The sequence below is a fragment of the Drosophila ananassae genome, chromosome 2R, assembly GCF_017639315.1.
Source record: "Drosophila ananassae strain 14024-0371.13 chromosome 2R, ASM1763931v2, whole genome shotgun sequence".
Taxonomy (NCBI): Eukaryota; Metazoa; Arthropoda; class Insecta; order Diptera; family Drosophilidae; genus Drosophila; species Drosophila ananassae.
Window position 1 is genome coordinate 26,076,535 of NC_057928.1, and position 26,543 is coordinate 26,103,077.

General features: G+C 45.0%; 6 protein-coding genes across 8 annotated transcripts; 5 read left to right on the forward strand and 1 right to left on the reverse strand.

The window, feature by feature from the left end:
• The first annotated feature begins 102 nt into the window (after positions 1-102).
• On the forward strand, positions 103-2,009 carry LOC6507465 (hsp90 co-chaperone Cdc37). Its single transcript, XM_001955921.3, has 5 exons — positions 103-237; positions 344-547; positions 609-812; positions 867-1,526; positions 1,587-2,009. The coding sequence occupies exons 2-5, from the start codon at positions 515-517 to the stop codon at positions 1,857-1,859; spliced, it is 1,170 nt and encodes a 389-aa protein (XP_001955957.1). The 5' UTR covers positions 103-237; positions 344-514; the 3' UTR covers positions 1,860-2,009.
• Positions 2,010-2,017: 8 nt separating this feature from the next.
• On the forward strand, positions 2,018-3,286 carry LOC6507466 (dnaJ homolog subfamily B member 13). The gene is made up of 2 exons (XM_001955920.4): positions 2,018-3,036; positions 3,096-3,286. The coding sequence occupies exons 1-2, from the start codon at positions 2,052-2,054 to the stop codon at positions 3,209-3,211; spliced, it is 1,101 nt and encodes a 366-aa protein (XP_001955956.1). The 5' UTR covers positions 2,018-2,051; the 3' UTR covers positions 3,212-3,286.
• A 474-nt stretch (positions 3,287-3,760) lies between these two features.
• On the forward strand, positions 3,761-7,049 carry LOC6507468 (patj homolog). Its single transcript, XM_001955919.4, has 2 exons — positions 3,761-5,695; positions 5,753-7,049. The coding sequence occupies exons 1-2, from the start codon at positions 4,145-4,147 to the stop codon at positions 6,815-6,817; spliced, it is 2,616 nt and encodes an 871-aa protein (XP_001955955.1). The 5' UTR covers positions 3,761-4,144; the 3' UTR covers positions 6,818-7,049.
• Positions 6,990-7,734, reverse strand: LOC6507587 (protein JTB). The gene is made up of 2 exons (XM_001955918.4): positions 7,661-7,734; positions 6,990-7,605 (listed from the first exon to the last, which is right to left on the reverse strand). The coding sequence occupies exon 2, from the start codon at positions 7,551-7,553 to the stop codon at positions 7,095-7,097; it is 459 nt and encodes a 152-aa protein (XP_001955954.1). The 5' UTR covers positions 7,554-7,605; positions 7,661-7,734; the 3' UTR covers positions 6,990-7,094.
• Positions 7,735-7,954: 220 nt separating this feature from the next.
• Positions 7,955-11,219, forward strand: LOC6507469 (neurogenic protein mastermind). 3 transcript variants are annotated; one of them, XM_014909760.3, is made up of 4 exons: positions 7,955-8,203; positions 8,284-8,418; positions 8,638-9,246; positions 9,307-9,813. In XM_014909760.3, exons 1-4 carry the CDS (start codon positions 8,086-8,088, stop codon positions 9,720-9,722), a joined length of 1,278 nt encoding a protein of 425 aa, XP_014765246.1. In that variant the 5' UTR covers positions 7,955-8,085; the 3' UTR covers positions 9,723-9,813. The 3 variants fall into 3 exon arrangements, with proteins under 3 accessions (XP_014765246.1, XP_001955953.2, XP_032309701.1); XM_001955917.4 differs by lacking the exons at positions 8,638-9,246; positions 9,307-9,813 and adding exons at positions 9,910-10,563; positions 10,621-11,219 and having other exon boundaries at positions 7,956-8,203; XM_032453810.2 differs by lacking the exons at positions 7,955-8,203; positions 8,284-8,418 and adding an exon at positions 8,448-8,575.
• Positions 11,220-14,935: 3,716 nt separating this feature from the next.
• LOC6507470 (pollen-specific leucine-rich repeat extensin-like protein 2) lies at positions 14,936-26,172 on the forward strand. Its single transcript, XM_001955916.4, has 5 exons — positions 14,936-15,151; positions 17,049-17,100; positions 24,621-24,826; positions 24,998-25,292; positions 25,641-26,172. Exons 2-5 carry the CDS (start codon positions 17,098-17,100, stop codon positions 26,049-26,051), a joined length of 915 nt encoding a protein of 304 aa, XP_001955952.2. The 5' UTR covers positions 14,936-15,151; positions 17,049-17,097; the 3' UTR covers positions 26,052-26,172.
• The last annotated feature ends 371 nt before the right edge of the window (positions 26,173-26,543 follow it).

Here is a 26,543-nt window from a genome sequence, read left to right on the forward strand (position 1 = left end):
GGGTGGGTGTACCAAGAGAAACTTCTTGGATTGGTATTTTTACTATATTCCCCCACGGTCCTCTGATTTTTTATGTTACAAATTCGATTTGTTTCAGGAAAATGATTTATTTTATAAAAATTATAATAAGTTTTAAAAAGTTAAAATAAATTGGCGGGAGCAATTTTCAAGGATAATTAAAACAGCAGGAAAAAAACTAAATGACACCATTCTTGGTAGTTTGGGTATGACTCTTGGGTAAAGTATCCAAGCTAATGGCACAAGCACTATAATATTAATAGGATACACCTGAATCAACTTATTCAACTCAACTCAAACTTATATATTTTTCATTTAAATTTAGATTTAATTTGTTTCGCGGGTTAAAAAATACCAAAAATAAGGAAATCCGTTTGGTATATGGGGATACGGCACAAAAAAGCTCCATCTGGCAACTCTGAATCGCAAAAAGAGAAATAAAGGAAAAGATTCTGCAGCATTTAATTTCAAATAAGTAACACAGTGAACAAAGACCATGGTTGATTACAGCAAATGGAAAAACATCGAGGTGCGTCGTAGATAAGAAGAACAGCTAAATTGGACTGTTTAACAAACCGGCGTTTTTTCAGATTTCAGACGACGAGGATGACACTCACCCGAACATCGACACGCCTTCGTTGTTCCGCTGGCGGCACCAGGCCCGTGTGGAGCGCATGGCTGAGATGGACAAGGAAAAAGACGAGTTTAAGAAAAAACGTCAGAGTTTCCAGGCGCGGCTAATGGATGTCAAGGAGCGCATTTCTAAGAAGGATGGAGACGAGAAGGCCTTAAAGGTAGGTCCAATAACTACCCTGGAAAGAACTATCTAGAATGTTTTGGTCCCGCAGAAAGAGTTGGAAAAAATAGAGAATGAAGGCAAGGAGTTGGACCGCGTTGAAAACGAAATGCTAAAGAAGGAAAAGAAAACTCCCTGGAACGTGGACACCATAAGCAAGCCAGGATTTGAGAAGACCGTAATCAACAAGAAGGCCGGCCGCAAGCCGGATGAGAATCTGTCGGAAGAGGAGCGTGAGCAGAGGATGAAACAGTTCGTCAAGGATAACGAGAAGCTCTGCAAGCAGTACGGAATGCTGCGAAAGTATGATGACTCGAAGCGTTTCCTGCAGGAGCACTTGGAGCTCGTTGGCGAGGAGACTGCCAACTACCTAGTGATTTGGTCTATAAACCTTGAGATGGAGGAAAAGCACGAGTTGATGGCCCATGTGGCTCACCAGTGCATTTGCATGCAGTATATCCTGGAGCTTGCCAAGCAACTGGACGTGGATCCCAGAGCTTGTGTGAGCTCCTTTTTCTCCAAAATCCAGCATTGCATTCCGGAGTACCGAGCGCAGTTCGAAAGCGAGATCGAAGGTTTCAAAGCGCGCATCCAAAAACGTGCCCAGGAGAAAATCGCCGAAGCGGTGGCCCAGGCGGAGGAAGAGGAGCGCAAGGAGAGGATGGGTCCCGGAGGTCTCGACCCAGCAGATGTCTTTGAGTCCCTGCCAGATGTAAGATCTTAACAAGTTATTGCCCAAATTTTGTTGCTTATTTTTGTTTACAAATCACAGGAACTGAAGGCCTGTTTTGAATCGCGAGATGTGGAACTGCTTCAAAAGACCATTGCTGCTATGCCCGTCGACGTAGCCAAGTACCATATGAAGCGGTGCGTAGATTCCGGACTTTGGGTTCCCAACGCTGCTGATTTAGCTGACGACAAGGACGATGAAGAGCCGGAGGAAGCTGCTGCTGCGGAGGAGAAGGAAAAGACCGACGACGCCAAGTCTGAGAAAACCAAGGAGGAGCCAATTTACACTGGCGTCAGCACCGACGACGTTGACTGATCGCCGCCATCCGTTCCATTGCCACACCATAGGTCTAAACGTAATGTAATGTCCACACACATATTTCATCCACACACCCATACCACCCGCGTCAGTTGAGTTTTTGTATATAATTTGACAGCTAAATAAAGTCAGCTAAATTCTCAGTAAGTCACTGTCGTTCGCACAACAAGTATTTTAATATCAAGCCAAATGAATCGTCCAGAGCTCGATTATTATGCGGTGCTGGATCAGCCGAGAGGAGCCAGCAAGGAGCAGATTACCTTGGCGTACCGCCGCCTGGCCATTCGCCTCTGCCCGCACCGGGATAAGAAGGACGAGCATGATTTTGTGCCGCTTGCGCAGGAAGGGCGCCTGACCCACCTGTCGCCCATGGGCGAACTAAAGCAGTGGGCCTATATAAATATGGCCTACGATGTTTTGGGCAACGATCTCTATCGGGCTATATACGATCGCTTTGGCGAAGCTGGTCTTTTCGAGGGTGTCATGCTGCCAAATGGCTACTTTCCACCTTACCAGTATCACGGCGATCACATGAAGGTGTACGAAAAAGTCTTTGCAAGCTACTCGCCTTACGCCAATGTGATCGATGCCATCGCCAACCCACCGAGCTTGTACGCCACTCGTCAGAACGGTATTGGTGTCAGAACGAAGGATGCGAGCACGGAGAGGATAATGCAACTCTCTCTGGAGGAAGTGCGTACGGGGTGCGTTAAACTTATGCACGTTTGGCGCCAAGAGATCGTCAACGCGAAGGAGTCGCGCTTGGAGAAGCGGAAGCATACTCTAAAGCTAAATATTGCACCGGGCACAACTGCTGGCACCCGCTTCTGCTTCAAGGAGGAAGGGGACCGTTACCCGGCTACCATTCCGGGGGACATCATTTTCATAGCTGCTGACAAGCCGCATCCTGATTTTGAGCGAAGGAACCACCATGACCTGGTCTACCGATACGACATAGACCTTAGCCAAGCCCTCACCGGATTTATGTTCTTTATCTGCACTCTGGACAAGCGGGAGCTGAAGGTTGTGATCACGGATGTGGTCTATCCAGGCTACACCAAGGTCATTCCCCTCGAGGGGTTGCCAAAGTGCCGCAACATGGATGCGACCACAGCCATCAGGGAGGCCAACAAGAAGATCGAACAATTCGGGGACCTAATCATCGAATTTAATTGTATATTATTCTAAAAAAAAACTCTAATATTACTTTTTTAAATTCCTAATATTCTGCAGATATATTTCCCAAGTATCTGACACCGCGGATGAAAGGGTTAACCCGTGACTTTTTCCAAGAGTTCCGAAAAATGGAATTGGAGCTGGAGGAGGAAGAGGGAAAACACATGAAATAGGCAACTAATTAGTTTTCTCATCGCTTTAAATTATACGTAGAGATGCAATAAAAATTTAAATTTTTTGTTCACAAACTTTATTTTTATTGATCAAGAAACATTTATGATATTCCCCTCAAGGATCGGATTGAAATTGACGAGAATCAGGCAAAGATATACACACATTATCTTAGAGATAAAGAAGTATCTTAAAGATTATCTCCATTTTTCAATATGACGGTTCAATTCTTTTTATCGATTTGTCATTAAACATTAATGCTTCGATAGTATATATTGTAGTATGATGATTTTCGATTGGATTTGGTTATACACAAAATAACTTATTTAATTTTTAATAAATATATAAATAAATAACAAAAAGGTAAAATAAAAAACACATGGTAAAATAAAAAACACATGGTTAAATGTTTATGCATTTATTTTTATTACAAATGCAAATTTTTATTTATTTTTTCCAACAATCGATCGTCCTAAAATAAAAATATCCGTAGAATAGTAACAAAGTTAAAAGGGTATTTATGAACCGTGTGATTGCAAGCAGTGTTTTCAGCGACACGACTCATTCACGCACGAACCTTAAATTTTGGGTCACGCTCTCATCTCTAGTTCAAAGCAAAAAAGAAATGCATTGGCATTCTGCGGATAATTAAAAATCAATTATTGTAGCGAGCGCACAGTCTGGGCCACAAGAAAACAGCACGAGCCAACACAGGAAGCGAGCATATATGCTGAGAGGAAAGTAACTGCCGAAGATTCCGCAGCTGTTCCACTTTTTGGGGTAAATCCGCTTATCCATCAAAGTGTGCCAACGACACCCCACCCACCCAGAAAAGTGAGTTAAACGTCAGCGGAAGTGGCGTAGAGACTCAGTGCACGCTCCACTGGCCACAGGCCGCGCCTTACACTGGAATTGACCGAGAACAGTTTGCCATCATGCACCTCAGTGCGGACATATCCAGCGCCCTGCAGCAGATCGAAGCTGTGAAAAAGGGCATCGATGAGTCCGACGATCCCAAGCTGCAGATGCAGACGGCAGAGAGCCTGAACACCATCCTGGGCATTCTGCAGGACCCCGTCTTTCGCACCATCGTCCATGTGCAAGACTCACTGTCTGAACTTAATGCCCAACTGGGCCAGCACCCGTCCATGCTGCCCAACGACTTCGATATCGATGTGGCCGGCAACCTTGTGCTTAGCCTTAATGGCGGCGAGGTGATGTACGACTTTGACGAGCAACGCTCTTCGTCCCAGTCCCATTCCGCGCCCGGAAGCCCGGATAAATCTGTGGGTACTGGTGAAGAACGTCGGCCACAGAGCCAGAACTCCAAAGGAGCCGTCGGAGCGGATTTGTATGCTACGGACTACGCACAGATCCAAGCAATCGAACTGGTAAACGATGGCACGGGCCTGGGATTTGGCATCATTGGAGCTCGGAACTCAGGAGTGATAGTAAAAACCATCCTCTCTGGCGGAGTGGCCGATAGAGATGGGCGCCTTCGCTCCGGAGATCATATACTTCAGATTGGAGACGTCAATCTTCATGAAATGGTGTCCGAGCAGGTGGCCGCCGTGTTGCGTCAGTCGGGAACCCATGTCCGTCTCGTAGTAGCTCGTCCCATCGAGCACAACTTACCCACGCCTCAGTACGCCTTGGAGCCTGGAACTGCTGTCGTGCCAACTCGCGTCCTCGTCGATCCAGTCGAGCTAGAGCGGTACCTCATATCCACAGGCTACCCGGAGATCTTCGGCGAGAGTTCTACGGCTTCCACCCCCCAAACCACAACTGAGGATGAGCGATTTGTCTACAGGGGTGAGACCTCGATGCTGATTGATCCGAGTATCGGCCTTGATGAGCTATTAGCGCTGCCCGAGACGGAAAAGCTGCAGGTGGAACTTACGAAAGACGCGAATGGATTGGGAATCACCATCGCTGGTTATGTGTGCGAGAAGGAGGAGCTGTCAGGCATCTTTGTGAAGAGTGTGTCTCCAGGATCGGCAGCTGATTTGAGCGGAAGAATCCGAGTGAACGATCGCATTATCGAGGTGGATGGCCAGTCGCTGCAAGGCTACTCCAACCACCAGGCCGTTGAGCTTCTCAAGAAGTCGGGCCAGGTAGTAAATTTGCGGCTGGAGCGGTACCTAAGGGGTCCGAAGTTTGAGCAACTGCAGCAAGCCATTGCTGCAAATGATAAACTGCCCTCCAGTGCCCCTGGAACGCCTTCGAGGGCTCCACTGCCGACCCCCGTGGCCACAACGTCCTCGGCGACCACTACTCCTTCGAGAAGTCTCACGCGGGAATTGGAAGAAGAAGCTTTGCCTGCACCAGAAGCCTTCATGACCTCTCCCCCTTCGGCTACTACGCTGACCACTACTACTTTGAGCTCCTTTGGAGCGGGAAAACAACTGGTAGCTGTGCGGGATTCTCTGGATGGTTCCACAAAAATAATACCCACGGAAGTAGTGCCTTTGGCGGAAAAAACGGAGGTAACTTGAAACTTTTCAATTCCCAAGAAATTATAAGTATAACTGGTTCTTTTTTAGGCCAAGAACAGTGGCTTAATCACGCGTCACAAGTATTACACGGATCCTGAGCTCACCGATGACGTGGAGTCGGAGATTGTCCGCAAGTGGCTAAAAATTGTTGGTTCCGATGTAGAGGTTATTGTGGCGCAGATCAAAAAGTTCGCCGTCGGCGGCTTAGGAATCTCTCTGGAGGGCACCGTGGACGTGGAAGGTGGACGGGAAGTGCGACCCCACCACTATATACGTTCCATCCTACCCGACGGACCTGTTGGAGTGAATGGAGTTCTCCGCTCCGGGGATGAGCTTTTGGAGGTAAATGGCGAACGCCTCCTAGGAATGAACCACCTGGAGGTGGTTGCTATTTTAAAGGAGCTTCCGCTGGACGTACGCATGGTCTGCGGACGAAATAGGAATACATCGCTGCTGCCTTTCTCCGATGACACCCTGAAAAAGCTGAGCAACAACTTTGAGAATCTCCTGCCTGCCACCGATCGCCTCGTCAAGGCTAAGTCTGATGGCAGCCTAGCCACTGCAGGATCTATGGCTGATGGAGATTCTGTGGCTGCCGCAGCCGCGTCCTTCAGCAAGCTCAAGTCCCGCTCATTAGAGCCCCTCACTGGCCTAGCTATGTGGTCCTCCCAGCCGCAAATCATCGAACTGGTCAAGGGCGATCGTGGCCTTGGATTTTCCATACTGGACTACCAGGATCCGTTGGATCCCAATGACACCCTGATAGTTATTCGGTCGTTGGTGCCAGGTGGAGTGGCACAGTTGGACGGACGGCTCATACCCGGAGACAGGTTATTGTTTGTGAACTCGATTAATTTGGAAAATGCCTCCTTAGATCAGGCCGTTCAAGCACTGAAGGGAGCTCCCAAGGGAGTGGTCCGCATTGGGGTGGCCAAACCACTGCCCATGACCGACACCTCCTTGAAGGCCTGCAGCAACGCCAGCACCACCAGTGAGGAAACTCTCGATGCCCAGCATTCGCCTCCCGCACTGCCAACGGCTGCTCCTCCAGCTATGCCGAACACTGCCCCCAGGGGAGTTGAGCCAGACTTGATTCCCGACTGGCGCAATTAGGAGAACGACACTATAATTTAACCATTCCAGGCAGCTAAACGTTTTCATTGGGAACTGGTCATATTCGTACTGCCAAAGCAAAAATGTTATGCATATTATTGTTTGTCCCCCCAAAAACGAGCATTCCACAAGCATGCAATATTTACATACCCCTAGTATTAGCAAATCAATATTAACAAGGTATTTCAAGAGTGTATGTACTTAAAATAAATTAAACAATGTACCTTCAGTACTGACAATGAGTATCACTTGGAGGAGGAGTGACTGGAAGCTTATGCTACTGTACGCGGTTCAACTGCCGTTCGATCTTCATGTAGGTGCGTCTGGACAGGATCCGGTCTCGGGCGTAGCTAAGCAAATAGCTAAGTGCCCCCACAATGAAGCAAAGGATCTCAAACTTTAGGAAGTTTCTCTGTTCAATGAGGGCCACCCGGTCGCAACTCCTAGTGACTATCTCGCCGCTCTGACAGCGTAGCAGCTCCTTGTAGTGGGTGTGGATGCAGACGCCAAGGCTCTTGCTGACTATGTCGAATTCTGAGCACGGATGGCACTCCTGCACCACTGTGTACTTCTCGTGTCGCCAGCAGGTCGAGTTGTTCTCGATGACGAACTGTTGCTCCCGGCGGCGGGGTCCTTCAGCAGCGTACCTGGACTCCACAATGAGCACCAAGATGGTGACTCCCGTCAGGACTCCGAGCCCGAGCAGCATATGGTGTCGTTGGCAGTTTTCGAGCATTTTGAGAGATGTGGGATGGCACTCTTAAGGGTTCCGGAGGTTCCAAATCGGTCTGGGGAGTTACAATGGTTATTAAAGCTCGAGTGAAAATGTTTAATGAATTCTACAGAAATAAAATCACAATAAAATAGTAATGGCGATGCCACCCTTCAATTGTTTATCAACAAAAAAAGAAGTGTTACTCATCCACAGTGCAGTTTCATTACATAAATATACATTTTAATGTTGATTTTTTAGTGAATCAATTTATTTACGATATTTGTTGACATAAATAGTATTTATTTAACGTATTATTAAATACGTTTGTTAAATTTAATTTTGAGTTAATTTGCACGTATTTTTTCCTCTTATCGTGATTTTACTGTTGCAACCGAGCAGAGTTGCCATACTTAAAGCAATCTCGGAACTAGTTCCGTGTTTACGAACAAGAATGGGCAACGAGCAAAACAATTACGGAAGATAACCACAAAACGAAGGTGGAAATTTATGAAAAACTGTGAAAATCGCGTGTGAAAACGGTGGCGCATTGAAAATGGTGCTGCGATCGGGAATTATAATTCCGTTTCAGTTCCGCGACACGAAGAAGCTTCTGATGATCGGAGTGCCCGAGGAAAATCGCAACCTCAACATATGGGACCTAAAGAATGTTGGTAAGCACCGTGGGGTCGGGTCATAAAACATAAATAAGTGGGTGTGGGCGCCTAATAATACATTTTTGGTGGTCTTTTAGTGCGCGCCGCCTTCGGGATCTACAACTTTGAGTTCCGGAACAAAAAGATTGGGTTTAACATCCCGGATGAACTGCTGCTCCACTATCTGGCCCAAAGGCACGACCTCACCAATTTCGTTATAGAAATCAGTCAAGGTAAATAGCCAATAAGGGCACCTAGTCACTAAGTCGGGTTTTAATTAGCGTGTAAGCGTTGGGGAGTTTTTCCCTCGGATTCCTACCCTATATATGGGCCCTTAAATCTTTTGTGTATATACATATAGACGCGGCAGCCGTAGCGTGCGCTTTGCTTGTAAGTCTCTGCAGATTGCCATCTGTAATAAAACCCAAATTGTAAAATGCTCCCTCTTGCAGCCTTGGACGATGGCCACGCAAAGGAGCTGCTCTCCTACGAGCCCTCCTGCTCCATGTCGGCCGCCTTAAAGCAGCACCACCTTCAACAACAACAGCAGCCGCCGCATCAGGTACACCCCCACCAATTACCGCATCAGCACCACGTGCCACTGCCACAGCGATCCAACGAAAGCGCTTCCCACCATGAATATGTTTCCGGATCGCAGCCAAATTCTCCCGCTCTGGGCTTAAACAGCGAGCCGGTAGACTCGCCGCTGGAGCAGCAGGCCAACAATTCTGGCCCGGAGCCAGCGGACAGTGCCCAGAAACTGCGTCTCAGCCAAAACTATGCGGAGCGCACGCCGGAATCGCTAACACAGTCAATAGACCCCATGGACATTATACCCAAAGCGGAGTCCGAGTCGGAGGTAGAGCGGCTGCAGCGGGCGTCTCGGTTTTTGGCGCGACAGGAGCAGCAGCACCCTGTGCCACAGCAGCAGCAGCACCAGCCACAGTTACTTCCGGGTCAGCAGATATTTTCCAACTACACGCACACTCTACCACCGATGAATGCACCAAATCCGTCGCAACAGGCACCCTACACTCCGGGCCTAATGAGTCGCTTTAGAAGTGAGATAACCCCTGAAAAATTTCCCTAATTCCCACTTATTCCTTGATTTTCTATTGAAGAACGCGGAGAGCGGATGTCTAAGGATCAAAAAGAGCTGTACGTGAAGTTTTTCGAGGACAACCCTTGCATGCTATCCAACCACCGCCGTCACGATGGACTTACCGAGCCTCTGTGGGGGAAGTTGGCTCATATGTTAAACAGTGTGCCACAAGGAGCTGTGAAGAACGTGGAGGACTGGAAACAGACATTTGATGCCTGGCGCTACCGCATATTCATGTACACGCGTTACAACTCCAAGCTGAGCATGTCGGAGACTAGCGATCCTAAGAACTTCAAGCCCCTGACAGCCACCGACCAGAAGGCATACGCGATGTGGACTAGTCACAAGCACATAGCGCCCCAGGATTACGATAAGATGGACATGTTCCCCCCCCTTGATGAAACCACCACAGCCACCAATAGCTACGATTACTAAGTGCATAAGGGATTTAAGATATAAAATGCAGCTGTTGATCTGTACTTTAACTAGTGCTAAGCGAAAATACAATATATTTAGGGAAAAGAAACCGCATTTTTGTATTTGGCTAGAGATTATTAGGCTAGAAGCTTAGGCTAGGCATAACACATTCTCAACTACATATATTGTGTTTCTTCTTTTGTAGTGTACGATGCGGCCTTGGATAACTTTATGCAGAATCGGCAGTGCCGCTGTGCGGATCAGAAATTACTCGGCGAGTCGCCGACTCCCGAAGAGCCCACCAATCTGTGTCAGGCAAACAATGTGCTGGAGGTCGCGCCTACGCCCATTATGGCTTTGCCACCATGTGAAGAGGAGGAGCATGAACCCGACCACGACCACGAGCACGAAGAGAACATTAAGTATCGGATTGACAAGGACAGCAGCGGGACTGCTTCGGCGGACTTGGGCATGCCCGCCTACGAAGCCTGTTCCCCGAAGATGGACTACGACACGCAGGACGAGCTGCCCGACTCGCCGCACTCGCAGCCTTTGCCGCCACCGCCTTTGCCTTTGTCAGCGGCATTGCCGCTGCCGCTGCCTCCGCCGCCCACCTCGCACCACCAGCACATAGCCCAGCACCAGCAACAGCACGAGGAGGAGCAGCATCAACTGCTGCAGGAGCGCATCCAACACGAGTATATGATCCAGCAGCAGCAACAGCATCAGCACTTGCAGCAGCAGCAACAGCATTTGGCCCTCCTGCAGCAACAGCAGCAGGAACAGCAACAGCACCAGCAGCAGCAACAGCAGGGAGTCAACATGGCCATGGGCTCGACTACCACCAATAACATTCGGCGTAAGTGTTACATAATTTAATATGCTTAAAAAAAGTGTTTAAATAACTTATTTGCAGAACGCAAGGAACGCATGTCTAAGCGGCAGAAGGAACTTTACGTTCATTTTCTACAACAGCACCAGTTTATCAACGACCACCGCCGCAACGACCCCGTGCTGGATCCGTATTGGTTGAAGCTGGCCAACCTTCTAAACGCCGTGCCGCAGGGCGCAGTGAAACACGTGACGGAGTGGAAGCAGACCTTCGACAACTGGCGTTACCGCATCTTCCTGTACGCGCGCTACAACTCGAAGCTGCAGGACGAGGAGGCGCAGAATCCACGCAATTTCAAGCCGCTGACACGCACTGACAAGCAGGCCTACATCATGTGGATCCGCAATCCCGACACGGCGCCTCCCGATCTGGACAAAATGCGCAATGTCTTCTGCAACATGGAGGAGACGGCGGTGCACCAGGAATAGACGCTTGTGGAATTGCCATTGTCGTAGCTGTAGAATTGAGAAACTTGTTTGATTTGTTAACTGTGCGTATGTGTGTCACTGTTTTTCCTGTTTTGGGGAATGTATTTTCGTTTTCGTTTTCCTTTTAGTTTTTGTCATTGTTATACTTATATGAATATATAAAGTGTGGATTTTTTTCAATGAGTGCTAAGTTTAGTCGGAACCTGGTTGGAAATATGCGTGATACTATATTTAGAAACCGGCGGGTGGAAGTTCGTTTGCCTCGGGCTCTGAGTTGATGTTTTGCATATGGTTTGTAGCCACAATGAACTTTAATGCTGAACAGGTTATGGAATTATTCATAATAAAATTTCGCTTTTTTGTGGATTTGTTCAACTTGCAGCCAGCTGGCAAGGATATTGGAACTGACAACGGTTTTGGCCTTGATTGATTGAGTTGCTCCGTCTCTGGGCTCTGGCCCGAGCAAACTCCTTTCAGAACCAGCTATATGTGTATACATCTATCTCTAGACACCCACGCCCGTTCGATCCGCGTACGCGAATAAGTGCTGATTAATTTGTTGCCCGCGGCAGTACAGCATCCAGTGGTGTGTGGCTTGTACTTGTCGCTAATCCCCGGCCATTAATTATACATTCAATCATATCCGACCGACAGCTCTCAATGGGGACCAAGCTGCCATTTTTCCTTACTTTTAATCCCGATAATAATTCCTTCTTTTGAAGATTTTTGTTTTGTAGAAAATTAGTTACACTGTTTCTTGAACCTGAACCTGAACCTGAACCTGAAATTGGAGACCCACAGACGGTGTGACCGATTAGCATATTGTTAATTAAAAGGAAATTGTCTTGGGTTTGGCTGCGGCTTTTGTCCGGTGCCATTGAATACATTTTATTCTTCTGATTAAATTCCAATTTATCATAAATTATTGCTCTTAATTGTGCCCCAATGCAAGTGCCGCGCGACCATTTAGAAATCGTGTTTTGTTCGCAGCAGAAAATGTGTGTTACATAAATAACTAACTTAAATGAGTGTAACGCAAGCCGGGGGAGCCCCGCCACTTTCCATCTCCTTCCCGGCCTTTTGAATGTTATCTACAGCGTTTCCAATTGCCATTCCTAATAAAGATAAATGAACGTTCGCCCGGCTCGGTCGATCCGATCAGAACCGATCGGATCCAAAGGCATTGAGTTGGGTTATTGGCTGTGACTTTTTGCGGCCAATTGCCCCTGGTGTCGGAGTTGCACAGGGAGAAACATGCTCCACTTAGGGGTATTCTAATCTTATCAGCTGAACCTAATAGTTGAATGACATCTAATTAAGTTGAGGCTTCTAATAGTTCTAATATTAAATTGAAAGACTGTGTAATTTTTTCGACTGCAACTGGCATATATTAATCCATATCTGCTGCAGTCAGCCAGGCGTTCAATTTCAATATTTCAGCGATCGGCATTTGCATAGGGGAGTTTGTAGGCCGTCGTCGAGGTGGCATTCGTTAGATGTTCTCGCAGGCGAATTATGACAGGTGAGGGAAAACAATGGGCGAAACCCGATGGCTGCTCCATGGTGGCACGGCTCATGTTTAATGCATCTGTAACTGAATATGGAGCACAGGGTAACGGGGTAGCCGATTCGACTGTCGATAGCCGCTGACAGATTAATTTGAAGCAGGGTCCAGACCAGAACCAGAAATATGAGCCACATTATTTAGAACTGGGTGGAGTTGGGCTCGGCCCAGAGATAACAGAGCTCAGACCACTTCCAGCCGGGCCAGTCTAATCCGCTGCTGCATTACCACATACTATATATTAGCCGCTCACTTCCAGTCCCAATTTATCAAAATTAAAGTTATCACATCAGATTAGACCGCCTGGCAAAATTCTCCCACACTCTCACTGGCTCGAAAAAAGCCCAGCAGCAGTGCTGTTTAGTCCCGAAAAACCAGCGAACAAAACTGAAAACTTCATCAGATCAATCATAAAGACATAAAAAATGCTGTAAAAACGATAAAAACACCATAAAAGCGATAATAATCTTTTGAAAGACCTGTTTTGCCCAGCAATGATCCAGCAGACCAAAGACAGTTACACGGCCCACCGTAGCACCACCGGAGCTCCACCGCTCTGATCCACCACATACTATCCACCGCACCACGCCAAAAACAACTTGTCAGGCCGAAGTGATCTTAGCAGACATTTCTGTTGATTTACTATTCGAACTTAAATAGGCACACACTCACACGGTATAATGGGAAAAACTTGTGTATGCTAATCGAAAGGCGAGCTGATTGATATGGCTTTTTAATTGCATTTACAATTTAATTGACCTGCACTATCCAACCAAAAATCCACAAGAATTGCTTTGCATAATTTTGTATCCTGATGAGGAAACAAATGAGTCGGACTCCATTTGGAGGCTCCGACTGTGAACCCATAAAATTAAATTAAATTATAAAAATGCGAAAAAACACAAGTATTTTGCATTAACATAAGGCGCCTGATAATGAGTGTGTTGGTTGGCTGCAAGCCTCAGTCTCGGCCAGGCCGGAGAGCCTCATTAACTTCTACAGGCAATAAAATCAAACTTGGCTGACATCCAATCAAATTGATGGGGACAACAACTTGGATCATGGCAGACTGCACTAAGAAAAAAAACGTTTCATTGCCCCCTGTGTGAAGTCAAAGCATCACATTAGCATTCAGCATTGAGAAACTTGTACATCATGTTTGGACAAATTAAAAATTAAATGTATCCCCCTTCAGTTCTTGAAGTGAAGTTTGAAGACTATGTGGGGGGGGATTTGAAGTGTTTAATGAAAGAAATTAAAATATGTCAGCCTTCAGCTCATGCGTAAAGAGCTCGGCCGGTTCGTGCTATATCCGATTTCAATGTCGCTCACGTAATCGCTCGGTGTAATGTAACTCGATTCAATTGTGGTTCAGATAGGTAGATATAAGTAAGTTTATATATATGCTTTTCTGTGCGTTATCATCGCCAGTTTTGATTTGTTGAAAGAGGTCAGGGATGCCCACCGCAATCACAAAAACAGGAATCATTTTGGGCTGAAAGTTCTAATTTAATTACAATTAAGCACATTGTTTGTTTTGGATAATTGCTGATGCATTAGCATTTATTGATATTTCAATTATAAGTTAACAAAACAATAAATGATCAAAAATGCTTGCCAATACAATTTATTAATATATTTTTTTATGTTTAATATATCTGTTATAAAATTAATATTTCCTCTTAAAATGTATGTTGTTTTTATTGCTTAAGCAAATACCTGCAAGCAGTTCAAAATTAGCATTACTTAATTCATCAAATATTTGTAAGTTAAACGCACTCACTGCAATACAGATTCATTAATCATGGAAAATATTTATTTAATTGCGAGGCAAAAACCGGGCTACATTTTGGGACCAGTTCAGCATTCAAAATTTATTTGTTCAGCAAATATTTTCGTGTTATTAATCTTGAAAAATATTAACTTGGATAAATGCCCAGCTTGTTTAGTTTTAGACCTAATATAGATAAAGATGTGATTGATTGATCTAGGATTGTGTTATTGAGCGGGTGTTAGAGGATAAGTATAAATCAAACTTGAGCTCAAACAAGCTTAGTTAATAAATATGTTTATTAGGCATCCATATTTAAATGGGGAAACAAACGACTTAAGACACAAACTTGTTGGCCGGAAATGGCCCTAGCAACATGTTGCTGGCTGGGCTAAGCCACATATGAAAACCCGATGGCAGCCCGATGGGAAAAAGAATAAAAAAAGAAAAACAAAAGTGGAAAACAAACGAAGTTCGAGCCGGGCTTGGGTTTTGGGCGTTCGGCTTTCGGCTTTTGGGGCTCGGAACAGATCGGCTTGGCCCGGCCTGGCCTGGTCGATTCGCAAAACCAGCTGATGACCAGCCAGAAACGGGAGACGGAGACTTTGTGCTGATGCTACCGCAGTCGCTCCATTCAGTGTGGCCCGGGTCTTCAATGTGTTTTGTCACGCTTTAGCGCAAACAGTACACCTCGGTTCGAACTGCAGCTACATACTTCTGCTGAAGTACAGAGAAGCTCCTCCTCCGCCCAGCCAAACAGCCACAGTCCAACAGCTCTACAGCAACAGCAAAGTATGTTCGTTGCCGTGCCAATTGATGATGCAAAAATGCTAACTACTCAATATATTCGTACTCGCAACTGTGTGTTAATCATCCGTCGTTGTTATTGTTCTCGTACAGTGTAAAAACAAAAAAAAAGACAAAAATAAAACTAATGAAAGGAGCCCACAAAAGCGCAACATGAAACAGAAGACTTAGGCAACGAACTTGCGTGCTGCAATGCAGACAATTTATAGCCTGCAGGCTCCCAAACTCCCAAACGCCGCAGCTGCTGTCGCAGGCGTGTTAAATTTATGCAAATAAATAAATCAATTCCACAAAGATAAATAAAATTGAAGGCGTTTCAACGTTTGCACGCACAAAACACTTTAATGCATTTGTCATAAACATACTGAAACACAAAAAACTGCACAGCCAATCTGGGGAAAAATCTTTTTTCGCCTATCATAAATTAAACCTCGCCCATGACTTTTCTTTTAAACAAGAAAAGCCTGAAAAGAAAGGGATTTTTTAACGCTTATTGCCTCTTTAAATGCAACACTTGGAAATAAGTTTTAAAAAGGCCTTTATGCATACCGTCGTATTTTAGTTAATTTCGCTGTTTATCTATATAGTTGGTTTTGCGTTTAATGTGCCGGAAATGTTTACATAGTGCTGCGGATAATTGTAGGTACTTGAAGTACTGGGTGTTGCCCATTTGGATAACCGAGATAAGTGTATAAGTGTGATTGTTAGGTTGAGATAAAATTATCGTATAGGATAGGCTGTTTCAAGACGCAATACATTTTTCAAGACGCGCTGCTCATCTCGGACTAGTTTGACGAAAATTTATGCACATATCTGGGCTCCTTAAATTTACCAATCCAGTTACCAGTCCAGCAAAGGTCGCTTATTACATTTTAAACAGGTTTTTGCTTTATTGCCCCTCGGATTCTATTAGCCGATCTCCTGGGCTTAGATTGAGACGACCCTCTGCTCTTCAAATCTCTTGCGATAATATCGCGGCAGCATAGTCACGTTTGGACTGTTAGCCATGACATGGGCCGGCATTTTCTTGGCGTGGTTTTTAGGCTGAATTTGGCGAACACAGAGCATACTAGAATGCTAGCACGCCTCCTTCAAAAGACACTCGCTCCAACCCGGCTATGTTATATTTACGGCCGGCCACTTAAAATGCGTGGCATGTGGCTCACTTTGCGACACTGCGAGGCCCCACCAAATAAAACACAAACGGAGCCAATAGCAATTGAAAATTACTCGTACCTTAAATTTTCAAGAAAATGGTCATTTAAATTGGAACCAATGTTTACGCATGCGCGACAGATCGTGAGTTTTTTTTGGGGTTTCTGCCCCGCCCCCGAGCTCTGTTATCAAGCCGACCATGTGTGGAACGAATCTCGATCTCGGATCTCGGTTTCCATTTGCAAGCCAAAATGCTGCCATGGACACTCGCCCAAACTGACATCGTCATCGCCATCTCCAGCGCCATCGTCATCGGCACAGCAATAACAATCACCGCCAAAAAATAAGCAACCATTCACTGTGTAGTAGGGTCCGACTAAGTAATGGGATTGCATAATGAGAGCCGTTCCATTTGATATTTACCTTAAATCCGATTTGATATTGTCCCACTCGTCGTCACTCGATATGCCGGAGTCGTCTACAATTACCAGGCATCTGACAAGATCGGATCGGCAATCACTCCGTAGAGTGTCGCCGCCTCGTAATGGAAGCGATTTTTGCAGGGGTCTCTGAAAAATATAATAACAAATCTGACTGAACATCTCGAGTAGAGGACGACTAAACAACTTTCTGTGCTACATTTTTTATGCAAAATAGTATTCAAGTGCAACCACCAAAGTGATTGTAGTAATGTCTAAAAAGTAACTTTTCAATAATATTTTTCCAGTTAAACGACTCAGAAGTTTTGGATTTCCTTTAAACGCGCCAAACACAAAATGGTAAGTAAATATGCATATTTATCAAATTCCAAATCGATTTCCGTTCATTAATTGAGTTCAAACACGTGTCGCGTATTTCGATTCACGTTTTGATATGTTTTTGGTCTCACATAATTTTTGGAATAATTAAATCGCGGGTTACACCAACAAATATAACGAAATTGTCACACACTCCTGTCAATTTCATAAATTTGCCAATACTGCCGAGGCATTCGTGTCATTGGACTGATGTCGGGAATGCGAAAACAAAAATGTGGGATGCCCTTGTTACAATTCAAGCACCTGTTACCAGCTTATTAAAGCTAAATTGTAATGAAAATTAAAGGGCAGTTCAACCACAAATCAATAACGTAATGGTGAGAACAGCTCTTGTCGCGGTTTGAACTGGTCAATTCAAACATTAGAAATTTATGAAAGTGTTTCTTTCTGTTGCTTGTTTCATCTCAAACAAGACAGTGAAATCGGATACTCGCCGAATCGCACGGTTCCCATAATTTCAGCTGCCCATCAAGGGCAAGCCACAGTCTGACTTCTGCTGGCAATTGGCGGAGGCAATGACCCACAATTGCTCACATATCTGGTGGCTTTTTGTCAATTCTTATTTGTTCTTGAGGCATTGTTCTTGGCCATTTTATTTGCTTATTGGTGCCGATGCTCTTGGCTTGGCGAGCCCCAACCTCACCGGAATGCCTCACCGGAAACAAAATCAGGCTCCGAGCCAGTCTGGGTGAAATCAGCGTCATTAATTGTCAAAATACGAGAGGCAGACGAAAAAAGCAATATTTGTGCAACATCATTTAAGTAATTAACGTATTCGATTATATGTTTTATTTTTGTTTTCGATGGGAGCCCGCAGACAAACATAAGCATATTAGTATGCAATTTGAAAATATTGTATTTTGTTAATTTAAACGACTTCCTCAATCGTTTCGGAAAGGGTGACTCAAATTGATGTTGCACGATCGGCGCAAATCGAAGTTCTCCTCTGTGTCATTAATATTTCTTTCAACACTCCGCAGGGAATGCAATTTGAATCGGTTTTCATTGTGATTCAAATGCGGTGACATAGACTGACAACCTGCATTACATCCATGGGGTAATGGTGATTTTATGCAGAGACCAAACAAAGCACAAATTATACAAATTAACAACCGCTTTCGGTTTGTTTACAAAACAATCAAATGCAGCTTTGGCCACGCTCCGGCCGAAATCATTTTAAATCATTTTCAACGCTAACGGTAGCACATTGACCTCCTGAACACAAAAATACACAACCCCTTAAGACCATTGTCTTGACCAGCGGTCTACGGCCCATTGTGTTTGTCGGGAATTGATTTGATTTGATTGGATTTGATTCGATTCGATTTATTTATTTTTCCAACATTTTCACAACATTCCTGTCCAAAAGTTCAAGACACTTAACTGCCTGACAGGCATTAACTTTTCGGTCTCTAACCGATTATTAGGAGTCTTGACTTGCGCAGTTGCGTTGCAGATTTATGATTAGCGCCCAGGTTAGCCGGGCCAACGAAATCCAAAATTCAGGTCCCGAACAAACGGCGACGCATTAAGTGCCCTACTCAAAATGCAAGTTATTACGACTCGAAGGTTTTCCGTTTCTTGGTTTTTCTGTATTTTTTGCGAAACTGCGACGCCCAAAATGCCAGAAATTCAATGAGTCTTTGCTATCGAGATCGAGTCAATCAAGGCACCCCACTAAACCCCAAAGTGGCCAGCTGAGGTAACCAGAAATGTCGGAGTCGGGCCAAAATGTTATGCCCTCAGGCAGACCCTAGGACATATTTATGGAGATGTCGATCTAGCCTAGAAAATATGTCTGACACCGGCAAATGTCGGAAAACAAATGACTTTGCTGAAACATATTTTCCGAGAGCTTAAAACCCATTCGACCCATTTCAGGCGTAAAGAGAAACAAATGGTTTAACTCTTCTGAATACCATTAAGAGATCAAAAGCAACCCGTTTCAGAAGCCTTTAAGAAGTCAAACAACCTGATGCTGGGGCTTCTGTACTTGGCAAGTCGTTTGCCCAATTCCCTCGCAGCTCAAGTATTTAATTTGCCAACTTTTTGCGTTAATTAAATGCTGTCCACGCCCCTTGCATGTTGAAGTCGGGGCGGGGGAAATCAGCAGCATCAGCAGCGAAAAAGGTCAAGTTTGCTGCTCCGTCAGTCGGCCTGGGAACGGAATGGTTCCGACTGCGAGACAATGCCTGTAAGTAGAATCCACCTACAGCCCAGGGCCGCAGCTGGAGATCTACGCAGCCGAACATCAAAATAATGAAAAATATAGAAAACAATCTTTGCCAAAAGATTTGAAATTTCATTAACCCCATTGAGCTTGTTCGAAGTGCGCATTAATGGGCAGTAATTGAAATCAACATGGTGTCTACTTATTTATTAATGTTTTCTGATTATTTTTTGTATTTTTTATATACTGTATATGTTTGGCTGGTTGACTCCCACGTCTTGTTTGCTTATAAATATCTGTTTTTTATTCACAAGTATATTTTTTTGGCAATCGATTAAATCGGCAAATACCTGAGATATTGTTTATTATTCTTTTGTTATGGATATGGACTTGACTCGGGCTGAACTCCTCCAAAGAATAGCCTGGGAACATCGTGGCAATTAATCAAAATGCATAATCATCGGCATTTTGTCTGGGAAAGTATGCAAATTCATGGTCCTAGATTTCGGAAAGGCATCTGGAGAAAACTTCTCATGAATTCTTCTGAATCGGGCTTTCAAAAATAGCTTTCAAAATCGATCAAAGCTAAGGCCCCTCAAATTCAACCACTCTGCAAGTGTAACATGATACTAGACATTCTAAATTGCAAAACTGAAAACACTTAGGAAATCCTCAAAATGCGATCAATAAAGAGCCAGGCAGTCGGGCAGTCAGGCAGGCTGCCTTCACCAAAACCAAAACGAAACCAAATCCAAATCCAAAAGCAAGACAAATCGCTGCCAATCAACTATCATAATTCAAGACACATCTTCCACCGATCTTCTACCGAAAGATCAAAGGGGCTACGTTCTCCCCCCCAGAGCACAAGGTTATTGAGCTCCGGAGCTGGTGAGCTGCAGGCTGATGAGGAAGCTCGAGTGGAACATTGTTTTCGGATGTTTTTTTTTAGTCTTTTGTACACCTGAGTAGACTGAGTACAGCGTACACTGTGTAGTAGTGCAATGAAAACCGAATCAAATGCCAGCTTTGAAATGGAATCGAGTCTATGCTGTGACAAGAAATCAGAAAATAAGACCGAGTTTCACGAAATAATGATTTGGCGTCAAAGAGCCATGTTCAAATTTAACGCTAGCCCCTTAATGCGTTTTTGGGGAGGTGTGGAGCTGGAGGTGTTATTTGTTCTGCGATTTATCAAGGCTGCTTAGCGTTAATTGATGGATGGATGGTGCATTGAAACAGCGAAACAGCGACAATTTGCCAAGCCTTGAACCTCTGCCGTGCCGGCTGACGAAGATGGATAAGTGGAGAAGCCTGGAGTGGAAAAACTATAGTCGAGACCGAGACCGAGACCGCATGTCGGTCTGAACCTGAATCGGCATCGGAATCAAAATCGGAGGCTAGGCAAACGCTTTATATGCAAATGAGCGCGCGTTGTAATAAAGCAGCTAATTACGTGACACGCTTCGTCTGTTCGACTTCGGGCAGATGAAGTCATTTGGTGGAGTACAGCATATGTGCTCTGTCCATTCTTAAACCCTTTATTTATGATTCTCGGCTCTGGTGAAGGTCAGTCGGTCGGACAGTCTAGTCCGCAGTTGGACCCAGTTCAGTGATCTGCCGGATGTCTCCTCGCACCATTAAGATGTAAATTGTAAACTGGCAGTAGAGATTTATGAATGGTATTATTGCTGGTACATATGTTGGCGCGTTTGGCAGAGTGCACCCACGATGGCGGGGTGATAAAGTACTGGGCCATTAGGTTTCCCACTGATCTGCATTCTGGTATTTCCAGCTTCTCCGTAGCACTTCTTGCGGATCGTTCTTAGTGCTTATGACTAAGTTTGAACTTGGATCTGGCAGTTGGATAAGCTTGTTATTCAAATCGATAATTATAGGGGCTTCAAGGTCCCCTGAAACTGATTTTTATTGTAATCATTAGTGGGATTATCTAAATACTGCATCCCGTTCGATAATCCTATTTTCGTGATCATCTGATTTGAGATACGAGCTACCCAGTGAGGTCAATAAGATTAACAGAAAGACACTTGAATAAAAAACAAAGCCAATACTCCATTTTTCACCTATCACAGTGTAAAATAATGAAACTACTGATGAATGACCTTTCACAATTTCTAAGCTGTCATTAATCAGATCCCGCTTCCCAAATGCTCATATCATTGACTTACATACTTACACGACTTGGAGTGAAAAGGGAATTACCATCCATCATTATTGATTATTGTTTTCGACTTTAGCCCGCATTGCAAAAATGCAATTCACATAACGAGGCAGCCGAAAAAGCGAAAACCATATGCCCCATATTCACAATTATATTGCAGTTTTTTCCCGCCCGCACGACCCACAGACCGAGATCTGTACTCCCCGACCCAGGCGTATCTAACTATCTCTCGGTAGGGGAGTGTGGGGCACCCCCATAAGCCAATATAAATTATTTCAATTAAGGCGTTTAAAAAATGATTATGGCACACTTATTATCGAATTACAATTTGAACGCGCCAAATACAAGCGTTAAATTTTGTTCACCTTTTGTTTTTGTCCGAGTCGGGTAGTTGGATAATCCGGGTCTGCCTTTTCGATAATGTTGTGTAATAAAGGAGATTTACTATAAAGCATAAAAGGCCAGATCTTTGTCCGATCTAGCCGAGGGGGCAGTTGCTTAGCAGCCACAATGGGCAGAAATAATCCGAAATCTAGCCACTAACCAGCTGGCTAAAGAGACGAATCCCCCGCCCCCAGGTGGCTTTTCTTTTTCTTATTTTTTCTCAGCCACATTAAATTAAATCTAAGCTTGACCCAAAAAAAAAGCAAAAACCCGCTGCTTAATATTTCGCAAAAATATTTTGTCTAAGCACTTAATTTCGGCTTTGGTTGGCAGAAACCAAAAACCAGCAGAAACATAACTGCAGCCGACCAGCCATTTGATAATAAATGATTATTTTCGTACTAAACTGCGTTAATCAAAGATAATGATAATGCGGTGTAATGCCGCCGATGCCGAGCGTGTGGAGCGGTGCGCCGTTTACTCAGCGTTTTATTGATTGTTTTTAATTAGTAAGCAGAATTTTTGGTACGCCCGCGGGCGGCTGCTGCTCATTACCAGATCGCGATCAAGATCGGGCCGAAAAAGGAGTGCCATGGGAGGAATTACAGTCCCCGGAGGAGAGTCTCTCAGATAAAGGGTTCATTCAACTGCCGGGTAATTCTTGGTGATTCTAAGTGCCACACTGAAAAACAAAACTCTGTCACTTCTAGTGCTATGTAACTGAAACATAAAGTGCTTTCTTGAGACGCATTTCTCAGTGCACAGAACAAGGCGCAAACTCAGCTCGCGTTTAGGCCCAAGTTCAGGGCCAAGTCTATTCGGTTGGCGGTTTGTCGGAAGTGACACCAGCCAGCAGGGGGACCATTGTTACACAAATTCGAGTTTATGGCTTCTCATGCTACTTAATAACAGGTCTTGTCAAACTGGAGCCATTAAAAGGTTTTCAAAACGGAGTAAAACTTGTTGAGATATCGCTGAATGGTCATTGATTTGAGTCTCGGCATTATCTCTTCGCCCTGAATGGTGTGAGTATTTTACTATTTTTGTTTTTGACAACTGTGATGGAGTACCCGTTGACGTCACCCTTGATGGCCGAAGCTTAACCCAATTGCAGGCCCACCAACATCTTAAATTATATGCCACACTTGCCCCGAAGAGGCAGCAACACCAAACCCCCAGCGTTTAGCCTGTCAGCGGGCTTGGCTGTTCCCCCAATTTGGCTAATTGATTGGCAATTTTGTATTGACAAGCATTTGTTTGCTATGCACAATGCATATTGGCACTACTAGCCGGCGATTGCAGCAATACCAGTTGCGGCTGTTCGACTGTCAATGCTTTGTGCAATCATAAAAAGTCAGGCTTAAATCAAGGCCAGCATTTACGATCGACGCATAGCACATGACAATTTTTTGTTGACTCTTCACTTTTTCACTTTTTATGGTTTCTGCCATTAATCGATGTTGGAGCTGGTCACGAGAATTTGAAAGTGCAACACGTTTTCAGCGCAATTGCTCCTAATGAGGGTTGTGTCTTTGAAGGAAAAACTTTCAATTTCACATCGATCATGGCTAATTGCAAACATGACATTCAAAGTCTAAGATCGCAGACCTATTCCTTCTCGAACTGGCCTAATCGTAGACGTTTTCGAGACAGTTCTCTTGGCCAATCATGAGAAAATTTCAGTTGCAATAAATGCCCCAAGAAAAACAAATTTGAGCTCAAAAAAAGCAAACATATGGTATTCATACATCAAAGCTATCGATACCATGTTTGGCATTTTGCTTGTGCTGACAAATTTGTGGCCAGATGCCTATCCTCCCAGCCGGGCCATAACTTTATGCCGTGACGTAAGTAATGACCATTTTAGCAGCCAAAGGTTCGGGCCCCCGCCCCGGTATTGGCGGGGCGTTTTGGGTGCGTTTCTGCGGCGACTTCCTGAAGGCTCATTAGTTAGGCAAACACTCGACAATCAATGCAAAATGAATAACAGACCGCACTGCCATAAATAATGCCACATTCTATTGTAATCGATTTGAGAATCGCCACAGCGGACAAAAAGTGTCAAGCGAATCGATATAGAAAAACTTGAACTGAATGTAATTAATCAACAATAAATAATTTTATTTGAGCAGGTAATTCAATTAACCCAACAAACAGACGCCATAAATATTTATAAATAATTACGATTCATAGGCCAAACATCTGAGCAAAGTGCAAGGCAATAAGCGGACAATAAAATAAATAATTTCTTTGAATATTTTGAGCTCTTTTTTTGCCCCTCTCCTCGGAAAATAACAAACAGCTGCAACAATTTAACACTTGACATTGTTTTCTTAACGTGGCCGAGAGGAGGCTGGGGCTCTCGGTGTAATTATTGTTATTACATTCGAGTTATACACACAAATCGAGTTCAAGTCCGAAGTGTTTGTCTGCCAATTTGCCATGCGACTAAATAAAGCGCTTTTAATTGATCCTCGAAATCGGGGTTGCGTTGATAAGGCGAATCGAGTTTCGAGAGGTTCTGTGCGAAAAAGCGGCAAACAAATTCGCACAGCCAGTCTCCAATCGAGATGAATTGGAGGCGGCTGCCTCCAAGGCGCTGCCTTTGAAGGCGCTTTGTTCTAATTAATATCTTCGCCAACTCGACGCTTGTAACAATTTGCAAAACACGACAATGCGAAGCACTTTCGTCGGAAGATTCCGCCACTCGCTCTCACCTGGAACCTGTTCTCCGTCCTCCCTTTTCAGCTTTCCCCTTGCCTGCTGCTAGTCGCCATAGTGGCCAGTTGGAGCCTCCAGGCGCAGGCCATCCGAGTCGACTGGGGCACCAACACGGGCCCCATAGTGCCGCCACCTCCGCGCACCACACCGCAGCCTCCACGGAAGCCGTACCGGGAACCAGCGCCCGTCTGGGAGGACCAGAGCGACGACATACCCAACCCCAATCCCTACGTGTAAGTGGAAAACTGTAAAACTGGTTTCAGATACAACTATAGCCGGTATAACTTGCTGAGCCCTAAAGGCTATTTATACTTGTTCCTACACTAAAGTACCCAGATGACTCAGTTGAAGTGGCTTGCAGCATAGTTGTGATATCAAATTCTTTTTGTATTTCTTCTTCATAGCTACGTCTTACCGCCGCCTTCGCGTCCCAGAACTTGGGCCATCCCAGCAGGACCTTATGCCCCGCCCAACAACAACAACCAGCCGCCGAAGAACAACAACTATGGGCAACTGGCCACGACTCCGTTCAGTGGCGGAGTGACCTCCGTGTCCGGGCTGGCCGCCCAGTACGTGCCCGGAGTCGGCACCAAGTACACGGCGATCCTGGTGCCCGACAAGCTCCAGGGCAAGTACAACGCCAAGACGAAGAAGTACAAGGCCTATGAGAAGGCCAAGTACGCGTATCCATGGAACTATGTAAGGCAATACGAGAAGCGATACGTGCGCTATTGAAAGTACCCACACAGCTACCTGATATGCATTTAGATCTATATATAAATAAACCGAAAATTGTACAAGAGATTAAAGCCAACCTCATACACGAATCCCCGCCAAATGAACTGCTTTTGACACTGTTGTTAAAATAACTCTCCGCCGCAAATCAAAGAAACACCCACATGCCACACAAACAACATACAACATCCCGCTCACTCTTCCTTTCACAATCATCTTGCCACACTGATCCCCACGCTCACCTCCGCTCACATCCAGTTGCACTTCCACGACCATGTCCATGTCATAATCGCATGCATCATCTCGTTGCAGTTGCAGCAGTTGCCGGTGGAGGAGAAGGCCTTGGAGTGGCAGGCGGAGCTCGAGAAGCAGCTCGACGAGCAGGCTCGGGCTGACGCTTCCTCCACAAGCACCACCAGTTCCAGCACCAGCACTAGCACCCCTTCGACGACCACCACGTCGACACCATCATCGCCGCGTAGCAGCACTCCGGCGGCCGCAACAACTACAGCATCGACGACAACAAGCAGCAGCACACAGCAGCCCACAACAACGATCGGCAACTACAAGCTGGCGCACGAGAAGAGCGCCTACCTGAAGAAGCACCACAAGCTGAAGAATCTCTACCAGCTGCACATGGAGAAGGAGAAGAAGCAGCTGGCGGAGCGCCTTCGGATGGAGAAGAAGGCGCTGCAGGAGCGGGACTTGTTGCAGGCCAGTTGAACGACGGGGCGGGACGACATCAGGCACAAAAACAAAACATTTAATCGAAAATTAACTTTAAGACTTGCCCAAAATGTTGTAAATAACTATTAATAAAATTAAACAAACCGATAAAACGTAATTGAAACTAAGAAAACAGAAGACTCTGGCAACGAACTTGCGTGCGGTAATCAGCGGGTAATTGAAGTTAATTGAAAGCAAGAAAGCTTACAGGTAACGAACTAGGCTGGTAAGCTGTTTCGAAAGATGTGAAATGAAATCTTGGGCTGCCCAGCACTAAGTTGGAAATCACTAACGGAAATCAAAAGACTCAGGCCACGAACTTGAACTTGAAAAAGAGATCCAAATCAGAAGACTTGGGAAACGAACTTGAAATGGGATAACAGACACAATAGTAATTAGCGAACGTAACGAAGGAAGAGAGCTGGAAAAAAATAAAAGCGCTAATGAAAATTAATGTAAACTAAAAGAAAGATTTAAGACATAAACAGT